At 33.0% G+C, this 19,440-nt stretch overlaps 1 protein-coding gene across 2 annotated transcripts in view; it reads right to left on the bottom strand.

Moving 5' to 3' along the window:
• Positions 1 to 19,440, bottom strand: part of LOC134252051 (serine-protein kinase ATM-like) — a 294,279-nt gene that overhangs the window by 258,009 nt on the left and 16,830 nt on the right. For both annotated transcript variants that reach the window (XM_062734480.1, XM_062734485.1), the window contains exons 2-3: positions 13,944 to 14,040; positions 12,022 to 12,099 (exon numbers count right to left, since the gene is read on the bottom strand). In XM_062734480.1, coding sequence (XP_062590464.1) covers positions 12,022 to 12,099; positions 13,944 to 14,040 — 175 coding nt within the window. The remainder of the gene's footprint in view (positions 1 to 12,021; positions 12,100 to 13,943; positions 14,041 to 19,440) is intronic.

Below are 19,440 nucleotides of genomic sequence, written 5' to 3'. Positions count from 1 at the left end.
TTTTGCCCCCAAAACATGATGAGGCAGCTTTTTACATTGTATAAAACCTTAAAAAATGATTAGGGAGGTGATTTGTTGTTTTTATTTTATTGATTTAGCAATAAAAAAGGTCAATGAGGCACCCTTGGAAGAGATGAGGGAGGGCCTAAGAATTTAATTTTTTATGGCCTAATGCACCACTTGTTAATTCTTATCTGTGAATTGAACATTTGCCAAATCTGTACTAGTATATATAATAATATGCCATTACTTCCAAAAAAAAACTTAAATTCTTGATCCTTAAAGTTGGTTTGTGAGGTTGCCACAGCAGTAGTCCCCCAGTTATAACCAATGAACTTTATCGTGATCAAATAACACACAGTCATTGACTATCACATTGCCTAGTAATCATCCGGTGCCTTAGTGTTCATACAAAATTCACTCAGCTTCCTGTTGACCCAGTTTTGTGGAACAATTTTCAACTTATTTTATGCTGCTAACTTAATGCTGTGGCTATTTCTATATTAAACATTTTGTTTGATAATCTATTTGCAACAATTTTTCACCAGTGGAATTCATAATCTTTTTATTGTTTCATTTTTTACATATTCTTCTAAAGGAGCCCCCTGCAGATGCCATACTGTCTGTTTTAGCATGCCCATCTAGCATCAAAAGCCGCATGCAGTGTAACTTTTTTCTGAGTTTTTAATTAGTACAAATGTAAAGAACACAAATACATAGAAAAAATAGATTTTTTTTTCTTCGAAAATGGAATAGACACAATTTTAATTTTTTCTATGAATTGGTAACACTTCAATAAACATTGTAGTTATATTCATAAGGTTTCACATTTATATGCCTTATTTTTAAGTGCCAAGCGTGCATGCGCAAGCGCTTACTAGGGTGTCTTCAGATTCCATGATGATTTTCATGATCTTTTAATTAACGACCTCTACTGGCCATATATATTAGGGCTTCGTTCAATACCAAAGTTGCTAGTAAACTTAATTATGCGTAGTTTATGTTACATATCCAGTTGTGTTGAAAAGACAGCTCGCCTATCCGTAAGGTGTAAATTTTATTATACGGTCATCTCATTTATAAGTAATATATAGAGAAAAACATGCAAAAATTGAATGTGTAAGATTTACGTCGAGATAGAGAAAATTCCTTCAGTTAGTATAAGATATGCAGCATTTCACGTGATGAGTTTTGTATCAAAGTAGGATTTCAGAAATGTAAACCTAGCATCAAATATTTACTACATTTTATTTACATGGCTGCTTGGCAAGTAAAATTCTTGTTCAAAATTCATATCTGGACTTAACATCTAGCTCTAAGATCTTGAACGCACCACTAACGCGCCCTCTATAAGATATAATTATGTAAACAAATGGGATTCTGTAATCAATACTAATATACTCAGTGGTGAAATATGGTTCTTTTTAAAGGTGATTATTTTTTAAATAAATGTTGTATACTGTGTTCAATTCAAAATGACGGTCTATTACGCGGAGTGATACAATTTTAAGCGCTAAGACATCCTACAAAATACAGCGCTACAGAGTAAGTTATGTAACTCTACTGAGTTGTCTGAAAATATACAACTGGAAATCCCCGATCCGCTGTTGGCTACTTTAGTGAAGGTCTCGTTATCATAACATGTGTTAATTAGTTCAGTCGATATTAACTTTCATATACACAGAAGACCTGCATTAGTGGATATAAGGGCGACTCTTATCTCTGAACATTTCTCTGCTCTGAACAATATAGTGCATATTTTAGCATTGGCGAACACCACTTATGTCACAAATCTTATGTCTGCAGTGGTAATTCGAAAAAGTAAATGACCATATATATTGATACAAGTACCATAAAACATTTCATAATATGTAATGCTATATTAATTGCGATTTAATGCTCATATGCATTTAAAAATCTCATTAAAATTTCAATGAGTATTTAAAAATCAAATAGGAATTAAATCTTTTAGTAGAACAAATCCCATCGTCGCAAACCACGCCCAAAATGTACGCTCCTCTCCCATTCTGGCCGTGGTTGAACGAGGAGAGAATTCTTCGTAGCTCATTAAAATATTGACCAATGTGAGTAAAGCATAGTCGGATGATGAACTTTATCGTGACCTTTCAATATCCAATCGCAGTATACGAAATATTCCTTGTATACTGTTGATGTCAATTGTTGCGATGGAAACAAAACTTCCACTAACTGAATATGACGTCACAATAGAGAGGCTTAAATATTCAAGATTACGACACATTTTGTGATCAAGCAGCCACAGGTAGGAGAGAGCTTTATGCGGACTCCGGACCGTGGCTTGAGACGATGAACAAATCCAAAAAAAAAAATTATTTTTAAAAGTAATTTATATATATAGTTTGTATCTTTGTTACCTAAATTTTCACGCCCTTTTCTGGGCCTTTATTTCAAACAATGTAAATACAAAAGATCCTTTTTATTATCACACTTGGCTATTTTATTCTTGTCAGCATGTTGTGAATGATAGTGAAAAAAAATTCTGAAGCATTTTAAAGTATTTCTGCCGAAACGAGTCTAGGGAAAATACTCCTTAATTTTAATATGATATACTTTTAATTAAAGTAGAAGAGTATACATTTTTATTTTTAAAAGAGATATTGACAAATTGGAATAAAATATTACACGAGCAACAGAATGACCAAACTTTAATTTTCGGTACAAATAAATTACAAGTACGTGAGAGTCAGAGATGAAGGATAAGAATGGTTTTTCTTCAAAACGAAGAAGACAAATGCAATATCCTTATACCCAAAAATTATTTATAGCAACGAAATCTTAAAAAAATGAAGTAAAATTTTCGGGGATTTTTGTTACATGATGATAGCGACATGCTGCACGGTGGGGGATTGGCATCACAATAACTGTGAAATATTGAAAAAAAATATCGTTATGTTATTCAACTGTAGCATATTCAAAACGAAATTTAAAAGTCTAATTTTTATTCATTATTTATACACCCTGAAACTCATAATGATTGCGTGTATATCTTACAAGCCCCCATACTAGGGAATTTTTCTTGTAAAACCTTAGATAAAATTATAACTTTATAAATATTTATGCAGAGGAGAAAAAATTAAAATATACTAAAAACAATTCAAACAAAATATTAAGCCATTTTAAAAATCTTTTATTCATAATCCTAATACATGTATATGTTATCATTATGGAAGGTTTAAATGGAACAAATAAAAAATAATTTCTCCCTATGCACTTTCAAACACAACCGCAAATAGATAAATCACTCCTGCGGCCGATAATAACAAATAAAGCCATGGTCGCCAACAATCAATTTTGAATTTTAGTACGAATAATATCCTTCTTTACATTCTTGAGAGCAGAATGATTTATTGTTAAAAATTATAATTAGACGGTTTTGTGTTCTCCACTTTACATTCAAGAGAAGGATATCAGAATTTTTTAGGTATTCAAAATTTGTCATCATAAAAAAAAAACTTTCCGGCTTATGTATAGCTTATGTATAGTTATATATAGATAATCTGAAATCAGATGAGTCGGAACAAAAAAAGAGTCCATTATATTAAACTTCATCAATATATAACTGTGCAGATAAAATATCCTTTTAAATTTACGGCAAATGTTTTACACTAATACACTGTCCAACAGGAATCGTAATATATATAATGTATATACTATAAAGGTAAAAAAAAATAAGGTTAAATCCAAATAAAATATAGAGCGTAAAATTCCACGACTGATCGAATCTGGGTCAAACTTCGCATTGAATTCTGGGAGTTGCTTTGCAATCTCAATCTCAATACGGACGTATGCTGATGGAGAATTGATATGTATTAAACAACTGTGTTCACCCCCAATGGTTGCACCGTCAAAATATTACATGTACTTATTCCAATACAATAGGAAATTTAAATTCTGATAAATTTCAAATTGAACCATGCTTAGCACTTCCCAGTACTTTCAGTACTTTGATTTATAATTATGATCATGACCTCTCAAACTATTTATATGTCTCAATTTGTTTTTAAGAAAAGAATATAATCAAAGATTAACAGAGGCCTGTTCAACATAGCAACATTTGCGAGGGCTCACCAAAATTCCTTATACCTCCAAAAGAAATGTTTGTGAACACTCGCTCTGTTGAACAGGCCTCAGTTTTCACCAAATGAAAGTTAAAAGTGCATTAATTGGTGGGGATTTTGAAATGTACATGTTCATTTGAACATAACATATAAGACTATACAGCTCAACACACTTTTTAAACTCACATGGTTTTTTGCACAAATTAAGGTCACATTATTATTGCAATAAAACTTAACATAATCAAACTTCAGCACGAGACATAACCCTAATATGTATTGAATATCTAATATCAAAGGTATATATTCTTAAGAAACATTATCCTGAGTTTTCAACGTCGATCTTTTAAAGGGAACTTTATTAATAAATGGTATGATGTTATATCTATATGATTCTGCAACGGGTTTTTACAAATTAAATCAATCGAGCTTTCTTTGATACTATTAAGTAGAATTTTCCAAAATAACTTTTTTAGATGAGTATTTTTCTAAGTACTTTCCAATCTTCTGTACTCGTCTTGGTTTTGTCAAAATGGATCGCCGAGAAATGATAATGTTGTTTAAAAAACATGCCAAAAGATAGAAGACATAAAGTATTGTTTATGTTTAAAATAACAAATTGTTACGATTGAAAAGAAAATTATTTTACGTTTAACGTTTAAAACTTTGAAAATTTTGTGGTTGGACGTTTCTTTTATGATGCAAGATTTCAGAAAGTAACCCTAAAAGAATCCCAGCTTTTTAACCTGGAAAGCAGTCAAGCAGCTGAGAAATATTGTTATTATCTTGCGCTTTAGAGTCATATTAATGCAAAGAAAATACTTAAGTTACTTGAGCTGCACTATTTTTGTGTCTAGACAAGGCAAAGGACTGCTTAAACAAGAGATGTTTGTAAAACACTTATGCCCCCCTCCCCTTAAATTGAAATTTTTCTAAGTCCAAAAGGGCATAACTCTGTCAAAAATGGCGCGATTGTACCCAAAACAAAACTTGACAAAGACATTTAATTGAGAAATCTGTGTACCAAATTTCATCTCAGTATGTGCAACCTCTACAAAGAAAATGAACGAAAACTGCAAATAATTGGAATTTTTCTAAGTCCAAGGGACATAACTCTGTCAAAATTGGTGCAATACGTTCTATTTCCACTATTGAAGAGTTATAGTTCTTAGTGCGCTCTTTTGTGAAAAAGTCAGAGAATGTACAAATCTTGCGGGGTACCCAAAACAGAACTTGACTTAGATATTCATGTAAAATATCAGTAAAATTTCAGTATGTACAACTGTTGCAAAGAAAATGAACGGAAACTGCAAATAATTGAAATTTTTCCAAGTCCAAGGGCATAACTCTGTCAATAAAGTGACCTGCCACAGCTTGATACGACCGTCAAATATTGTTCAATAATCATAAATTGGTTGGGGTGCAAGAAAATCAGGTAAACTTGTTTCCATTTCTTATCATGTTTAAAATATTGTACATGCCCCTGCGAGGTGAAATTCATAATTTCAGGAACTTTTATGAATGTTTCATGAACATTCATGATGTGTTCATGAATGGTTCATGACTGGTTCATAAAGATGGTTCATGAACTTTATTCATGAATATATTCATAAAATGTAGTTCATGAACAAATAGTGAATATATATATGAATACTGGTAATTTTCATTTTAAAGACAGAAAAAATGTAGAGTTCAAGGTATTATGAATGTTCATGAATTTTCATGAAGACTAAAATAATTGACAAAAATGATTGACAGAAAACACTCATTACTCTCATAATACAACTTTTGCATGCAGTTGCAATTGTTGAACAAGCCCCTGGTATCATTTATATTTAATAACATTCTTTCACCAACTATCTGAAAAAATAAATCATGAAATCTCTTAACATTTTGTGTTTTTATTTGATTTTAATTAAACAAACACTGCATCATCATTGACTGCATTTTTTTTTCAAATTGATTACTTATGTTCCTTCATAATTTAAATTAAACAGTTATATTCATCATAATGTGCTATAAATAATGTCGTTTTTAATCACACAACTTTGTTCGACCAAATTTTCTCTAACATCAAACTTTAAACAAGTTGTTGGAAGATGAAACATTCTGGAAAAAAGAACTTTGTGAGCTTCGTAAAAAACGTTTTATATATTTATTAACAACTAAAAAATTATATCGCTTGTCTGTACTGTACTGTATTATTCCTGGATCGAAACGCTATATACATTTTAATTTTGGTGCAGTTAAAATGTCAAAAGTTTCCCTTGCTTCGTGTGTAAATGATAGAGCACAGACTGCATGGTTGTAAAGTATCTATGACATAATCCACATTCGTATTTTGTAGTTTTAATTCTCCTATGCATCTTCACAGCTCAGAATATTCAGTCTTAGGGCGAGAGATTGTTATTATCATGTCATTTGTCCTCTGTTAATGGGGGCCGCCATACTTGCTATACGAAACTAAAATGCAATACATGTAATATTGATGACGTAAAAAATTCGAATTCTTCATTGATAAAACTTATTTTAATATAAAAAATTGTGTTTTCGGTGAAAAATTATTCAGATAGTGTTTGTTATATTTTTTAAATAGAAATCTTGGAAATTCGAAACTAACGTATTTCTTAGCTCTACCGTACATTTTTGAATAGGGGCAAACTTGAAAACGCACGAGATGTTGGAAATGGGAATTTGTTGAGTGGAAGGATCGGTATTTGAGATCTATAATTTGCATAGTCACTGATCTTTGTCAACTTTTTACGAAAATAACAGAATATGAAGAAGGAAGACTATATATAGGATCGATCTACTTCATAACTGTTGAGTGACAAAAAATGGAGGCAATCACTGAGTCAGAAATCTGTCTGTAAATGTTACTGTCTATTTGTAAAATAAATTGATATGTCTTTTTTTAATGAAAGTTTTGTCTAACTTTGCTTTGAGTTGGGATCCAACCATATAACATACATTAGGCTAATATAGACTGAGACTCAAAACATTCATAGGCCTGATTGATCTACAAAATGGCGGTCTTAGAAAATAGGCTTAAATTCCACTCAGAATGCTTTAATTTGGAAGTGCCTCTGATGCAAAATTAAATGAAACTAAAATGCAAGAAAATACAAAAAAGTCCTATGTTTTAATTACAATCATGGGTATTTTCAGAAAATCTTTATTCTTGAGGGAAAAAGAGAAGCAGTTCACAAATGTTGATGAGCAGAAGACAAGAAACTCTGGCTGCAAAAAAAAAAAATCTGAGCTCTTGAAAAAGAAAGAAAAAAAGAAATGAAAATATGAATGATATTCAATCAAAGGATCCAAATGGTGAAATTCTGGAAATTCCACATGGAGAGACAATAAGGATTTTTGAATTGACTATCTCTGCTCGAAGTGCTTGAAAGCACTTAAAGCTGTTACCCTGGTGCTGAACAAACTTTTCTCCTAGACTGGAATTAAAAACTGTTCAATTTCTGGCTTTAAAACACACTTTGAAACATGCTGAGGAAGGATCCCCCTCTCCTATTGACCAAGTAAGGTTAAACATTCTGCAAAGAGTTGCGTTTGAATTGAAATTTTTCATACTTTTACCAGGAATGAACTACAATATTCATTTACTATGGTTTAATATGTCAGAATTGTCTTTTAAGTTTTTTAACAAAGATTTTGTTGCCATGGTTGGAAAACAAACAACATTCCTGTGAAATCTTTCAAGATGCTGTATTATAAAACATCTACTGTTACTATTTTTAGCATGACTTCATGCATTTTCATGAACAAACATGAATAATAATATTGCATTTTTTGTTTACATATAAGCAAGAATATTCATGAATGCTAATGGTTCATGAATTTTATTCACTCATGAACATTCCTGAAAAAATTCATCAAATTATTCATGAACAGTTCATGAAGATCCAATGAACTTATTATTGGACATTCTTGAAATGATGAATCTTCATGAATATGACTCTTCATGAATTATTCATGAATATTCATCAATTTTCTTTCATGAATAAAAATTCATGATTTGAAAATGTCCAATAATAAGTTCATAGGATCTTCATGAACATTTCATGAACATTGCATGAATAAAATTCATGAAAAATTTAAGGAAATTCATGAATTATTCATGATCATCTCGTAGGGGTACATCTCTAAGAGACTTACAGGATTAATTTCAGGGATTAATTATAACAAATAATACATCATTTAATTCTAAACTGGCTGTGTTAGAGCTTAACAAATATCCATCTGCAGCTTTAAATTGTTTATTGCATATTCTATGAATTAATGGAAATGCTACAGTCTAATAAAAAATCAAAAATAAATTATTCTTTAGACTATGAAATTCTAAGTGAGTCATGACTGCAATTTGTTGCAAATATATAAAAACTGAAATGTAATTTTTTTTTTCAATGAACACATATACAATTAGTTTTAATTATATTATACAATACTAATTTAGTTTTAATCATACACTAAAACATCAATTTGTTTTAATTACATTACACCAATTGAAAGATCTTTATCTGAACTATAGCCATCAAGAAGTCTTCATTAACTCAAGCAACTATGAGGCCATTTCTTTTTAACCAACTCCCAAGAGATAAATTAAGATAACACAGCTGCATGATCAGATCTAGAGATGCTCTTGCTGTATAATAAACTCATTAATTTCTCTTTAATTTGACATGCAAATTTCTGCTATCAAAATTCTTCTTGACCAGTGCTTGATAATTATGCCCATGGGACAAAATGAATTCCTCTCAAAACATTAACATTTGTTACAGATTGCTGTAAAGTATATGAATATGAAAAAATAAGTTTTTACTTAATTTAACATTTTTTAATAAGTATACAACTATATTTTTACATTTTTTAGGATTATGAAATTTAAAATACTTAGTTTATTTTTAAAAATTTACTTAAATCAAAGGTCACAGTGACCTTGAAATAGACCGCAACACACCTTCTACCATAGATGTATACTTTTGCTAAGTTTGAAAGCTCTAGGTCTAATAGTTTTCTAGTTATGAACCGGACAGGATTTTTCCATATTTGGCTTTAGCATCTTTATTAAAGGTCAGAGCGACCTACTTTTTGTGCGCGACACACCGTCTACCCAAGAAGTATTAGTTGACAAAGTTTGATAATCCTAGGCCTAATAGTATTCAAGTTATGAGCCGTAGAAGAATGGACAGACGGACGGACGGACATGAAGCCTATAACATAATATGTCCCATCTTAGGACGGGCATATAAAAATGGTGTGATCAGACCCCAAACAGAACTTTGCCTAGATATTCATGTGATATATCTGTATACCAAATTTCATTTAATATGTGCAACGGTTGCAAAGGAAATGAATGGAAACTAAGTGGACCGACAGACCAACAGACAGCAGCAAAGCAATATGCCCTCCCTTCTTTGAAGGGGGGGGGGGAATAAAAAGGCTGGTAAATAAATGTTTTGACAGGCAATAAATTACAATTAAGAGAATTAGAGAAGAGAGATCTTTCCTTCTGTTGTCGAATTCTCAGGAGATATAGATAACACATGATCAGAGATGCCCAACTTCACACACTAAGCTCATTAATTATCTTTAACTGGATACATGTCCACTCATATCTCCTTAAGGACAAATGGATAGATTATAATTGGAATTTTTGTACGTCAAAAGGGCATAACTCTGTAAAAAATGGTACGATCGTACCCAAAACAGAACTTGGCCTAGATATTCATCTGATAAATCTGTATACCAAATTTCATTTCAGTATGTGCAACGGTTGTGAAGAAAATGAACGGAAACTAAGTGGACCGACAGACCGACGGACAGCAGCAAAGCAATATGCCCTCCCTTCTTCGAAGGAGGGCATAAAAAGAACAGATACAAAGACGACTGCATTTGACCAAAAAACATGAACGAGAGGCCCATGGGCCACATCGCTCACCTGAGCATTGCGGCTGGGAAAAGAATAAATGGATTCATTATTGAAAAGTTTAAATCCAAAAGCAGTCCCATGACTAATCATGGCTTTGCTATTCTTGAGAAGATGATTTTGTAAAGAATTTTCCTATATACTTGGATTGGCCATTTTGGCCCTGCCCTTCCCCCGGGGTTATGATTTGAACAAACTTAAATCTACACTACCTGAGGATGCTTCCATATAAATATGATCAATTATGGCTTTGCTATTCTTGAGAAGAAGATTTTTAAAGAATTTTCCTATATATTTTTATGTAAAATGTTGGTCGGATTCCATTGTGACTTCCATATGAATATGAGCGGCTTTGTGATTCTTGAGAAGAAGATTTTTAAAGAATTTTCCTATAATTATATTTCAATATAAAATGTTGGTCCCCCGGGGTCATGATTTGAACATTGTGGCCCATATAAATATGATCAATTATAGCTTTGTTATTCTTGAGAAGAAGATTTTTAAAGAATTTTCCTATATATTTCTATGTAAAACTTGGACCCCCCACCCTATCGGGGTCATGATTTGAACAAACTTGAACCTACACTACCTGAGGATGCTTCCATATAAATATGATCAATTATGGCTTTGCTATTCTTGAGAAGAAGATTTTTAAAGAATTTTCCTATATATTTCTATGTAAAACTTGGATTGGCTATTTTGGCCCTGCTCTACCCCCAGGGGTCATGATTCAAACAAACTTGAATCTACACTACCTGAGGATGCTTCCATATGAATATGAGCAATTATGGCTTTGTGATTCTTGAGAAGAAGATTTTTAAAGAATTTTCCTATAATTATATTTCAATGTAAAATGTTGGTCAGCCATTGTGGCCCCGCCCAACCCCCCGGGGTCATGATTTGAACAAACTTGAATCTACACTACCTGAGGATGCTTCCATATAAATATGATCAATTATAGCTTTGTTATTCTTGAGAAGAAGATTTTTAAAGAATTTTCCTATATATTTCTATGTAAAACTTGGATCGGCCAGTGTGGCCCCACCCTATCGCCAGGGGTCATGATTTGAACAAATTTGAATCTACACTATCTGAGGATGCTTCCATATAAATATGATCAATTATGGCTTTGCTATTCTTGAGAAGAAGATTTTTAAAGAATTTTCCTATATATTTCTATGTAAAATGTTGGTCGGCCATTGTGGCCCCGCCCGACCCCCCGGGGTCATGACTTGAACAAACTTGAACCTACACTACCTGAGGATGCTTCCATATAAATATGATCAATTATGGCTTTGCTATTCTTGAGAAGAAGATTTTTAAAGAATTTTCCAATATATTTCTATGTAAAACTTTGATCGGCCATTTTGGCCCCGCCCTACCCCCAGGGGTCATGATTTGAACAAACTTGAACCTACACTACCTGAGGATGTTTCCCCATAAGTTTTATCTTTCCTGGCACAGCGGTTCCTGAGAAGAAGATTTTTAAAACATGCCACCAAATTTTCACTAATTCCCAATTATCTCTCCTTGAATAAGGGCGTGGCCCTTCACTTGAACAAACTTGAATTACCTTCACCCAAGGATACTTTGTTACAAGTTTGGTTGAAATTGGCCCAGCGGTTCTTGAGAAGGTAAAAAATGTGAAAAGTTTACAGACAGACAGACAGACAGCTAGACAGACGGAGGCCGGACAAAATGTGATCAGAAAAGCTCACTTGAGCCTTCAGCTCAGGTGAGCTAAAAGCCATTTGGGAACTGTCATATTTTATCATCCAAGAGCGTATTAAAATCCTACCAATTATTATGTGTAGATTATGTTCTAAGTTAGTGATTTAAAATCAAACCAAATAAAATCAACTAGTTATAAATCATTTTTAAGTATGTTTTGTTGCCTCGTTAATCAATTTCGCATTATAACAATGTGACCTTAATTTGTGCGAAAAACCATGCTAGTTTAAAAAGTGTGTTGAGCTGTATACATACCTTTTCACAAAGAACAGGTGACAATGTTGTGACTGGAACCAAACTATTGATGACAAATTTCAAATACTTCTCAACTTCCTGCAAAACCAAATACATGTACAATGTTTAATTACATTAACAGTACTTCATCAATAAAGACAGCATATCAGCTGTACCGTATAATCCCTATTAACCGCCCCTACCCCTATAAGCGTCCCCTTAGGTCTTTTTCAATTGTCAGGAAATAAGGGCCCCCTGTAAGTGATTCAAATCAACCAGAATCGTATCAAAAAAAATGAAGAAAGTGAAAATGAAATTTGTCTATCATCCAATTTCTCAGTGGAAAATGAACAATTTAGCATAATTTGGGGGGATTATCTTCATTTTAAATAAAGTTAGACATCATCTTAGTTGTTTCTTGTATTTATTTTTATTTTCAAACTATTGAAGTTAAAATATGACATTAAGTATCATAAAGAGAACACTAAAATAATTGCCCCCTTTTTGCAATTTTCTTAGCACCCGTGGCGGTTAATAGGGATTATACGGTATTTTAACTTGAGAGAATGAGTTGTTAACAATGTTTATATGACATATTCATTTGATTATCTGTGTTAATCTGACAGCTAGTTGTTTACCTTACTAATATGATGGTTGTGTACCTGTGTTAACCATACAGTTGATTGCCTGTGATAACCCTGTATTAATCTGACAATATTGTTTATCTATGTAAATCTGATGGTTGTTCTGTGTTTATCTGATGGTTGTTCTCATGTGTTTTACCTGTTTTGAATTGTATTAATCTGACAATTGTTTACCTGTGTTTTACTCATGTTGAACTGACAGTAAATGTTTGCATGTATTAATCTGACAATAGTTTACCTGTGTTGAACTGACAATTGTTTACCTGTATTAATCTGATAATTGTTTACCTGTTTTGAACTCACAGTTGTTGTTGTGTGAATCTGACAGTATTTCACTTGACTGTTTATCTAACAGTTGTTTACCTGTGTTTAAAACATTGCTGTGACGTCATGCCTTTGTTCTTGCAGTCTAAAAATTTACCTGTAGCCGTCCGATAATAATAATTACCAGTCTGATAATATATTATCGGACAGCAATGATAACAAAATTGGACGGTATTTAAAAAGCAAAAAGAAGAGTGAAATTAAGGTTAAATATGTCCAGAAACCCCCAATAAGAATGTTAGGAAAAAAATTCAGGGAAAGCAAACGCAAGGAAATTAAGTTGCTATAAAAATAGCAAATCCATGAAAAAAAATCCGAGTTTAAACCTTCCACAACATTAATACTTTCCACTCTTTAAAAGAATTTTTGATACAGCACTTTGAATAAGCGAATCTAAATCCATTTCTGAAAAAGAGTCTGCAAATCTCCTTATTTTATGTTTGGTCCCCGATGGCCACACTTTTAAAACCTGAGAATATTTCCATTATCTAAACAGCTAAACTAAAACTTCAGGGTAAAAATCCGCATTTTTACTTTCCATGGTGATCTCCCAAGATTATGTCAGTATCAATGTCAATTTATGCACATCATAAATAAAAATGTCCCCCCCCCCCCCCAAAAAAAAAAATCCTACACCACCGGACCCCTGTCCTGCTAAACTAAACGACTGCCATTGAATGAATGAAATGAAACAAGAGTTCACTCACTATTTTTACTGTCTCATTTCTTTTATCTACTTATCAGACAGGTAGAAAACAATGGATGCCTAAACTCCCATTGTGTTTTTATCAGACTCCTCCAGGTAACTTTTGGACATTTAAATGGCAATGTTTTAAGTAAGATATATGCCTCATACTATTCTATATGTAAAATTATCAGACAGTTTTCGGCCCTAATGGGCCTCAAACAGTCTGATAATTTTACATATAGAACAGTATTCGGCATATATCCATTACTTATTTGACAGTTGTTTACCTGAACTGCAACAGAGGTGGTTCTTTCAAGTACATCACACAGGAGCTCTAAAGCCATGCAGCTTATGTTGTTGGCATATCCATCTTCATTCCTTATACTTAAAAAGTATTAAGTAATACAATCAAAAACAAAGACTGTAGCTCTCTGCTTGAGAAAATTTCGACAGACAAAGAATAGAACTTAAGATCCAAGCATTGTAAAACCCTTCGATTTTCCCAGCCACTTTTTTGTCGCATACTTCAGGTATTATTTCTTGAATTTTATGCTTTTCTCTCACTTTTAAAATGTTATCTGACAAATAATCTTATATACATGACTTATTGATACTTAATTTACCTTTCAATGATCAGAACCAGTCCTTTATTATTTTGGAATGTCGGTTTTAAAGATTCCCGTTTTGACATCCATAACCACAAATGTCCATTTGGAACCATTGAAAGGTAAATAAAATATCAGAAATAGAAGTTAAATGTAAGGTTAGTTATCAGATACCGTTATAAAGCTGGTAAAAGCATAAAATACTGTAGTTATCCAGGTTCAATCAAGGGTGTATGGGATTTACCCTGGGTTTTTATAATTCCATACACCCTGAGGCTGAATGGAATATTGAATACAACCCGGGGTAAATCCCTGTACACCCTGAATTGGACCTGGATATTGAATTTATTTCCTATGTTCCCGAATAAATTCTTTGTATAAAACATAAGTCCAATCAACTGTGTCTCAACCTATCAATAAGATTTACTACATACTACAATGCATTGTGGTGTCATGTTATTTGCTTTTTATCATAGAACCAGAAGTCTCTGTCGAGACGGTGTAGCTCTACTGGTTTATACTTATAACAAAGGAAGAGAAGAGTAGCAGTTGGGACTTGAAACTTTAATACAGCAATAAATAGAACAATGATCCTTGATTAAGTTTCTTTTTGTGGCAATAAATTGAAATAAGACTACAACTGTTGGAGTAGTTTTTAATAAAATTTTACTGTATTTTCAATTTTAGTTACCATGGCAAAATTATTCATCAAAATAAGAAAATACCAGAAGTCTCTGTCAAGACTGAAGCTCTACTGGTTTGTACTTATAGCAAAGGAAGAGAAAAGTACTTAAGCAGTTGGGAATTGAAACTTTACAATAGCAATAAATAGAATAATGATCCGTGATCAAGTCTCTTTATGTTCTTAGTGTAGTCTACTTGCTTGCAACATTATATTATAATCAGAGTAAAACTGTATTTGGAGCAGCATTTTGAGAGTATTTAACAGAAGTTTCTATTTTTAGTAACCAAGGCAATAATGTTCATCGAAGTCAAAAACCAATATACAGAATTGTGTATCGTAGTGTAGTCTACTTGTTTACCAAGTTATACTGTGAATCACTTAATTTTCACAACACCTTTTTTTCCCGAAATAGTCATTGACTCTTTATTAGCGACACAAAATTTTCACTAATTGTGGTGATTGCTCTATATGATCTTAACGAATTCTATAATACGCGAGCATGAAATTTTCGCGAGCATTCTGTCTCGCGTAAATATGCGAAAATAAAGTTCTCGCGAATAAAAAGTGATTAACAGCATTGAAATCAGACCAAAACTGTAGGATACGTAGCATTTTGAAAGAATTTCACAGAAATTTCTATTTTTAGTAACAACGGCAACACCGTTCGTCAAAATCAAAACCCGATGCAAAGAATCATGTATCTTAGTGTAGTCTACTTGTGAGCCAAGTTATATTGAAATCAGACCAAAACTGTAGGAGGAGTAACATTTTGGAACAATTTAACAGAAATTTCTATTTTCAGTAACAACAGCAACACCGTTCATCGAAATCAACCAGAAGTCTCTGTTGAGGCTGTAGCTCTACTGGTTTGTACTTATAACAAAGGATGAGAAAAGAAGCCATTGCCTTCAGACCAAAACTGTAGAAAGAGTAGCGTTTTAAAGGAATTTCACATACATTTCTATTTTTAGTAACAATGGCAACACTGTTCATCGAAATCAAAAACCAATGCACTATATGCACTATTTTATGTATCTCAGTGTAGTCTACTTGTGTGCCAAGTAATATTGAAATCAGACCAAAATTGTAGGAGGAGTAGCCTTTTAAAGGAATTTCACAGAAAATTCTATTTTTAGTAACCATGGCAACACCGTTAATCGAAATCATAAACTGATGCACTATTCTATGTATCTTAGTGTAGTCTACTTGTGTGCCAAGTTATACTGAAATCAGATCAAAACTGTTGGAGGAGTAGCGTTTTATAGGAATTTCACAAAATATTCTATTTTTAGTAACCATCGCAACATCGTTCATCGAAATCAAAAACCGATGCACTATTCTATGTATCTTAGTGTAGTCTACTTGTGTGCCAAGTTATTATAAAATCAGACCAAAACTGTAGGAGGAGTAGCGTTTTGAAAAATTGTTTACAGACAGACGGACACCTTACTATCGCATAAGCTCTTCTGGTCTCTGACCAGTAGAGCTGAAAACCAGTATAAAGAATTATATACCTTAGTGTAGTCTACTTGTGTACCAAGTTACATTGAAATCAGACCAAAACTGTAGAAGGCATAGCATTTTGAAAGAATTTAACAGAAATTTCTATTTTTAGTAGCCAAGGCAACACCGTTCATCGAAATCAAAAAACATTATATAGAATTATGTACCTTAGTGTAGTCTACTTGTGTACCATGCTATACTGAAATCAGACCAAAAATGTAGGAGGAGTAGCATTTTGAAAAATTGTTTACAGACAGACAGACAGACCAACGGATGCCAGACGTATTACTATCCCATAAGCTCTTCAGGCCCCAAGACCATAAACTGAGAACAGACTTAAGTTAAAATTTTAGTTTTTAATTTCTTTAGTTTCATTCAATTTATTAGCTTAAAAATTTGTAATTGTGAAAAACACTTCAATTCAAACATATGATGACAATTTTTATTTATTACAAAAATTATTTCAAAAGTTATATCAATTTGAAATTTTGACTTAAGTCTTTTCTCAATTTATGGTCATGGGGCCAATGAACGGTGTTGTCTTGGTTACCAGTAGAGCTAATAAAAACCAGAAGTCTCTGTCGAGACTGTAGCTCTACTGGTTTGTACATATTACAAAGGATGAGAAAAGAAGCCATTGCCATCAGATCAAAACTGTAGAAGGAGTAGCTTTTTAAAGGAATTTACAGAAAATTCTATTTTTAGTAACCATGGCAACACCGTTTATCGAAATCAAAAACCAATGCACTATTCTATGCATCTTAGTGTAGTCTACTTGTGTGCCAAGTTATACTGAAATCAGATCAAAACTGTAGGAGGAGTAGCATTTTAAAGGAATTTCACAAAAAATTCTATTTTTAGTAACCATGACAACACTGTTCATTGAAATCAAAAACTGGTGCACTATTTTATGTATCTTAGTGTAGTCTACTTGTGTACCAAGTAAAATTGAAATCAGACAAAAACTGTAAAAGGAGTAGCGTTTTAAAGGAATTTCACAGAAAATTCTTTTTTTAGTAACCATGGCAACACCATTCATCAAAATCAACTAGAACTGTCCAAACAGGACAAAATACCCCCGCTGGGTTTTTTCAGAAGTAAGTTTTTCCATAATAAAGATATGTATCACACATGAATTATGAAATTTTTCTTCCAGTGACCTTGAACTTCCCCAAATGACCGTGGGTCATGGTCATGGCACACCCTTAGGTCATGGACAATCTTTGCATGAAATGATAACCTAACAAGTTTATCCATAAGAAAGATATGGACTGGACATGAATTATGAACTTTTTCTTCCAGTGACCTTGAACTTCGTCAAGTGACCTTCCGTCAAGGTCATGACACACCCTTGGGTCATGGGCAATCTTTTCATGAAATGAGAACCTACCAACTTTATCCATAAGAAAGATATGGACCGGACACGAATTATGAACTTTTTCTTCCAGTGATCTTGAACTTCCCCAAATGACCTTGGGTCAAGGTCATGACACACCCTAAAGTCATGGGCAATCTTTGTGTGGAGTAGTAGATTCTAATGTCCCTCCGTAAGAAAGATATGGACAGGACACGTTTGCACAGACAGACGGACAGACAGACAGATGGACAGACAGACAGCTAGACAGACGGACAAGGTGATTCCTATTTACCCCACCTCTGTTGATTTTTCCGTGAAATCCTGGCTTACGATTGGTTGAAGTCTGTCACGTGAAGGCGGTGGATTACTTATACCCGGTCAGTTGTAAATCGATACCCGGTCAATGTATTACGTCACAAACACAAACGTGACGTCATAATAGGCACGGTGTAAGCCTGATGAAGTATTTCGCAGAGAAAACCATTTTATGAACCACAGATAAAACTTTAAAGTTTCATCGGTGGGGTAAATTCGTCACATAGTCTTTTAGTGACAGGGTATGGGATGATACTTGGTTAGTAAATTTCATACCTGACTCGGCTCCGCCTCGCCAGGTATGAAATTTACTAACCAGGTATCATCCCATACCCTGTCACTAAAAGACTATGTAACTAATAATACCCCCCCAAACTTCGTTTGCGGGGGGTATAAAAACTGATGTACTATTTTATGTATCTTAGTGTAGTCTACTTGTGTGCCAAGTTACATTGAAATCAGATCAAAACTGTAGGAGGCGTAGCGTTTTAAAGAATTTCATAGAAAATTCTATTTTTAGTAACCATGGCAACACTGTTTATTGAAATCAAAAAATCGATGCAACATTTTATGTATCTTAGTGTAGTCTACTTGTGTGCCAAGTAATACTGAAATCAGACAAAAACTGTAGAGGGAGTAGCGTTTTAAAGAAATTTCACAGAAAATTCCATTTTTAGTAACCATGGCAACACTGTTCATTGAAATCAAAAACTGATGCACTTTTTTATGTATTTTAGTGTAGTCTACTTGTGTGCCAAGTTATATTGAGTTCAGATCAAAACTGTAGGAGGAGTAGCATTTTATAGGAATTTACAGAAAATTCTATTTTTAGTAACCATGGCAACACCGTTCATTTAAATAAAAAACTGATGCATTATTTTATGTATCTTAGTGTAGTCTACTTGTGTGCCAAGTAAAATTGAAATCAGACAAAAACTGTAGAAGCAGTACCGTTTTAAAGGAATTTCACAGAAAATTCTATTTTTTGTAACCATGGCAACACCGTTCATCAAAATCAAAAACTGATGCACTATTTTATGTATCTTAGTGTAGTCTACTTGTGTGTGCCAAGTTATATTGAGTTCAGATCAAAACTGTAGGAGGAGTAGCATTTTAAAGAATTTCACAGAAAATTCTATTTTTAGTAACCATGGCAACACTGTTTATTGAAATCAAAAACTGATGCAGTATTTTATGTATCTTTGTGTAGTCTATTTGTGTGCCAAGTTCTATTGAAATCAGACAAAAACTGTAGAAGGAGTAGCGTTTTAAAGGAATTTACAGAAAATTCTATTTTTAGTAACCATGGCAACACCGTT

Source organism: Saccostrea cucullata, unplaced genomic scaffold (assembly GCF_032062105.1).
Source record: "Saccostrea cucullata isolate Sc308-1 unplaced genomic scaffold, CSIRO_AGI_Scuc_v1 ctg1, whole genome shotgun sequence".
Taxonomy (NCBI): domain Eukaryota; kingdom Metazoa; phylum Mollusca; class Bivalvia; order Ostreida; family Ostreidae; genus Saccostrea; species Saccostrea cuccullata.
The sequence above is the reverse complement of the archived record's forward strand: the minus strand, read 5'-3'. Positions and strand labels throughout refer to the sequence as shown.